The sequence below is a fragment of the Galeopterus variegatus genome, unplaced genomic scaffold (genome assembly GCF_000696425.1).
Source record: "Galeopterus variegatus unplaced genomic scaffold, G_variegatus-3.0.2 Scaffold446, whole genome shotgun sequence".
NCBI classification, from domain to species: Eukaryota; Metazoa; Chordata; class Mammalia; order Dermoptera; family Cynocephalidae; genus Galeopterus; species Galeopterus variegatus.
This window is the reverse complement of record NW_007726557.1, coordinates 140,731-145,633: the sequence shown is the minus strand read 5'-3', so window position 1 is coordinate 145,633 and position 4,903 is coordinate 140,731. Positions and strand designations below refer to the sequence as shown.

General features: G+C 66.0%; 1 protein-coding gene and 1 long non-coding RNA gene across 2 annotated transcripts in view; one reads left to right on the top strand and one right to left on the bottom strand.

Moving 5' to 3' along the window:
• The first annotated feature begins 442 nt into the window (after positions 1-442).
• The window catches only part of FSCN2 (fascin actin-bundling protein 2, retinal), an 11,842-nt gene continuing 7,381 nt past the window's right edge, over positions 443-4,903 (top strand). Inside the window, 1 exon segment of the mRNA XM_008568846.1 lies at positions 443-1,357. Coding sequence (XP_008567068.1) covers positions 532-1,357 — 826 coding nt within the window. The 5' untranslated portion in view covers positions 443-531.
• LOC103587381 lies at positions 3,404-4,220 on the bottom strand. Its single transcript, XR_550220.1, has 2 exons — positions 4,060-4,220; positions 3,404-3,666 (listed from the first exon to the last, which is right to left on the bottom strand). It is a non-coding gene; the product is annotated as an uncharacterized LOC103587381 (long non-coding RNA).

The window sequence follows — 4,903 nt, the reverse complement described above, 5'->3', positions numbered from 1 at the left end:
TGCGATCGGGTTGCGGCCGTGCTGTGAGTTTTCCATCGGGCGGCTTTTTCTACATCGGGAAGGAGCTGGGCTGGCTGGTGTCCGTGCGGTGGGGCAGGGGCCCCAGGTGGGGGGCTGGAGAGGGGGAGCAGGGCCACGAAGCGGGGTGCAGGGCTCAGGCCGTGGGCTGGGGCCACCGCCGGTGAGGACAGGGGTGGTTGGCCGTGCCCTCCAGCCCCGCAGCCCTGGCTCCGGCCTCCGTGCAATCCGGGAGTGGCTGAAATCCATGCTGAGGGTAATGAAAGGCGGCCGCCGGCCCTGAGCCCCTGAGCCCCTGAGCCCCTGAGCCGCGCCTCCGGGCCACCCTCCCCCCGGCCCGCCCTCTGCTGCCACCTCCTGCGAGAGCTGCAGCGGCCACGGGCCAGAGGCAGAGACACGGGAGCTGCGGGTCCATGACGCCGGCGGGGCTGGGCCGGGCCCCCGGGGGCCGGCGGGGGCCGTGAGCCCTCAGAGAGAGTGTCCCAGGCCCCTCGGGGACACGCTGGACCGAAGATGCCAACCAATGGTCTGCACCAGGTGCTGAAGATCCAGTTTGGCCTCGTCAACGACAGCGACCGCTACCTGACCGCGGAGAGCTTCGGCTTCAAGGTCAACGCCTCGGCGCCCAGCCTCAAGAGGAAGCAGATCTGGCTGCTGGAGCCGGACCCGGGCCAGGGCGCGGCGCTGCTGTTCCGCAGCAGCCACCTGGGCCGCTACCTGTCGGCCGGCGACGACGGGCGTGTGGCCTGCGAGGCGGAGCGGCCGGGCCGCGACTGCCGCTTCCTGGTCCTGCCGCAGCCCGATGGGCGCTGGGTGCTGCAGTCGGAGCCGCACGGCCGCTTCTTTGGTGGCACGGAGGACCGGTTGTCCTGCTTCGCCACGGCCATCTCCCCGGCCGAGCTGTGGACGGTGCACCTGGCCATCCACCCGCAGGCGCACCTGCTGAGCGTGAGCCGGCGGCGCTACGTGCACCTGTGCCCGCAGGAGGACGAGATGGCGGCGGACGGTGACATGCCGTGGGGCGTGGACGCGCTGCTCACCCTCATCTTCCAGAGCCGGCGGTACTGCCTCAAGTCCTGCGACAGCCGCTACCTGCGCAGCGACGGCCACCTCGTCTGGGAGCCCGAGGCCCGCGCCTGCTACACGCTCGAGTTCAAGGCGGGCAAGCTGGCCTTCAAGGACTGCGACGGCCGCTACCTGGCACCCGTGGGGCCCGCCGGCACGCTCAAGGCCGGCCGCAACACGCGGCCCGGCAAGGACGAGCTCTTCGACCTGGAGGAGAGTCACCCACAGGTGGTGCTGGTGGCTGCCAACCAGCGCTATGTCTCTGTGCGGCAGGGTAAGGAGGGAGCAGGCGGCCGACCTCTCGGAGGGGCCGTGTGGGGTTGACCTAGGGAGCGGTGTCGTGTCTGTGTGTTTGTGTGTCCGCCCTGGGCTGGTGTGCGTCCATGTGGGCCATGGGGGGCTGCACACAGCATGGGTGGGTGGGCCTCGGCCCATGCCTGGGGGGTCCTGTGCAGGGCTGGTGGCTTCAGTAACAGAGGGAAAGAGGACCAGTCTTCCCCAGGTCAGCTGGGGAATGTCTCAGCCAAGCCCTGGGTCTGCTGGGCAGCTGCTGAACCCGAGATTGGAGAGATGTAGGCAAGGGGTGGGCAGTGCCCCGCAGGGGGTGTGTGAGGCTTGCAGCCGGGGGGGTGGGGGGTGGGCAGGGGGTGCAGGCCCTGCTCCTCCCTTCTTTTCCGCCACCCCACTTTCTGGGCTTTACAGGAAATTGGGGCCGGGGCAGGGCAAGCAGCTGGCGGAGGAGTGGAGCGGGGCAGTACCACCTAGAGCCTGGCCGACAGCGTCCTCAGATGGCCCCGGGAGTGGGGGGCCTCGGGGTCATCTCCAGGGCTGGTGGATGCAGGTGGCCCTGCCCTCTCTGCCTCAGTGGGGTGCGGCCCGGGTCTCCCCATTTCCCAGGTCAATGGCCACCTGCCTCATGTGACCCCTCAGCAGCCTGTGGGGTGAACACGGGCAGTTCCCACTTCCCCACGAGGAAGCAGAGGGTCCCAGAGGGACCCCAAGCTGCTGGGGGGCCAGGCCCTGGCATAGGCCAGCAGTCACAGGCGCTCTCCACATGTGCTCCTGGCTCCATGCACCCAAGTGGCTGGGCACACCTGACCCAGAGCTCTGAGGTCAGGCGACGTGATGGGGGGACAGCCAGTGTGTGGAGATCCTCCCCCACGTGCCCATCTCTTGGTAGCTCCCATGTGCCCACCATGCCCCTGGCCCGACCTTCGGATGTCCAGCCTCCCTGGGCACCCCGCCTCACCTGAGGGATCTGGGCATATACTCCATACGGCAGAGGACCAGCCATGAGCACTGAGGGAGAAGCCCAGCCGTGGGCACAGCGCCCTGCACCTGCAGTCGGGGTCCTCAGGCCTGGCCAGCACAGCGAGGGGCACTTGGGTCACCTTGGGAGCTCCGGTCCTGGCACATAGCCAGGCACTGGGGTTTGCTGGTGGACACACAGCCACGCTTCTTCCTTCCCATCACAGGCCCGACAGCACCAGCCCACCACGTTCTAGCCCATAAGCTTGGCAAGGCTTGACTGGTTAAATGAGTTAAATGGGCACCATGGTAGTAAGAAAGCTTCCAGGGCCGGCCCGCGGCTCACTTGGGAGAGCGTGGTGCTGACGACACCAGGTCAAGGGTTAGGATCCCCTTACCTGTCATCTTTTAAAAAAAAAGAAAAAAAGAAAGAAAGCTTCCTCTGAGACTCAAAGGGAACACTGGACACGAAAGTATTTGTTAGCAGACAGCTTGTGAGAGAGACTCAGGGTGGTGATGGTGGTGGTGACAGCAGCGGCTGTGGGAGTGAGCGTGGTGGCAGTGATGTTAGTGACAGTGGTGGAGGGGAAGGTGGTGGTGATGATGATGGGGCAGTGGTGGCGGAGGTGACGATGGCAGTGGAGGAGGGTGGTGGCCGTGGGGACCACATTTCGGTCCCTTGCTGCCCTGCCTCTGACGCCGCTCCTTTGATGGGGGACCCCCTGCTGAGAGGCGACCCCCCGCCTCAGACGCAGAAGGACCAGCACTGGCCTCCCTGCCGGCGAGCCTGGGGGCACATGACCCGGCCCAGCAGATGTTTCAAACTTTCACTTGGCAACCAGTGACGGGAGGAAGTGGTCATGGGGGAGGCAGATGGCACCCGAGATTCCAAGGCAGCTGGGGCGGTGGGTTGTGCCGTGGCCGCACCTTGATTCAAGTCGCCCCTGAACCCGTCTCCTCCCCCGGCGTCTGTGACCACCGGGTCTGCCTGCTTCCCCCTCCCGATGACCTTCTGCTGCTCTGTCAGCCAGAGTCTGCCCACTGCCACCTTCACTGACGCGGAGGTGCCGACGGGTGGCACAGGGGTCAGTGTTTATTGCTGCCAGTGACAGAAAACTGGCCACAGAGTGTCCCGAGTGATAGGGACATTGGTTCTGTCACACACGCGGGAGCCCGGCGGCCGCGGGGCGATGGGAGTCCAGGCAGGCGCCGGAGTTCTCTGCTTTGACCTCCCGGCTGAACCGTCTCTGGGGTCAGCTCTCACCTCAGCTGACACCCTCATGTTCATGACGTTGCTGCCGCTGCCCCAGGCCCCACGTCCAGACAGGACAGAGTCTACAGGAAGAAGGAGCCCTGGCTCTGTTTGTGTCTTCTTAGGAGTAAGAAAACGCAAGCCCTAAATCCTAGCAGACACCCCTTCAGGGTCACCGGCCACCCCACGCTGCTCGGCCAGCCCCTCTGGAGGGGGCAGAACCAGCACTGCCCAGACCAGCCCGGACTGCGCCCCTCCCGCCGCTGTGGGGCCAGCTCCCTAGAAGCAGGGGGCTGTGTGGGGAAGGCCCCTGGACAGCATCTTGTCCCGAGGTGTGCAGGGTGATGTTGGGGACACACGGCCAGTGCTGGCCTGGTAGATGCAACAGTGACAGGAGCCATTAGAGGGTGTGGCGGCGGGCCCCCGAAGGACCTCTGGCCACGCTCCCCCCTCACGCCTGCAGGGACAGGTCTCACCTCAGGCACCTGCTCCCCACCAGGACCCGCAGACTTCTGTGCTGTCCGTCACTCCCCGCTGACTCTAAGCACCACGAGGGCAGGGGCTGTTGTCTGTTTTGCTCACTGCCATCCTGGGCTGGGACAGCACTGGGACACAGGAGACAGAGCTGGCGGTGGTGGGGACGGTGGTCAAGTGCTGGGTTGCTGGCTGCTGCTCTGCATCAGGGTAGTGATCAGTGTAAGAGAGGGAGACCCCGCCTGGGGGCTTTGAGAGCTGGTGAAAGGCAGCAGATCCCAGCCCCTCCACTCTGCGTTGCTGCCTGGCGCCCTTCCTTCCCTGGTGACAAGGCTGGACAGGGTCTGGCCCCCACCTTCAGGCCCTCATGGGGGCTCTGCAATCTGTCACGCCACTCAAAGTGACCTGCTGCCATGGAAACAGGGGTGCAGTGTGTGGGAGGAAGCCACGGACTCGGTTGATGGGAAGATACCCGGGAGGCTCCGGTGCCTGCCTGCGGCTCCCCACCCTGGGCGGCCTGGTCCTCCACCAGGGATCCTGGGAGACCAAATCCTGGGAGCCCAAGCACATGCGAGTGGGGGAGGCCACAGAGGTGACAGGAGACCAGCCCCTGCCTGGTGCCCGGCGGTGGTCCCTAGTCCCTGGCTGTGACCTAGGCCATGGTGTGGGGAAGGACAGACGCTCCCCCCTCACGCCTGCAGGGACAGGTCTCACCTCAGGCACCTGCTCCCCACCAGGACCCACAGACTTCTGTGCTGTCCGTCACTCCCCGCTGACTCTAAGCGCCACGAGGGCAGGGGCTGTTGTCTGTTTTGCTCACTGCCATCCTGGGCTGGGACAGCACTG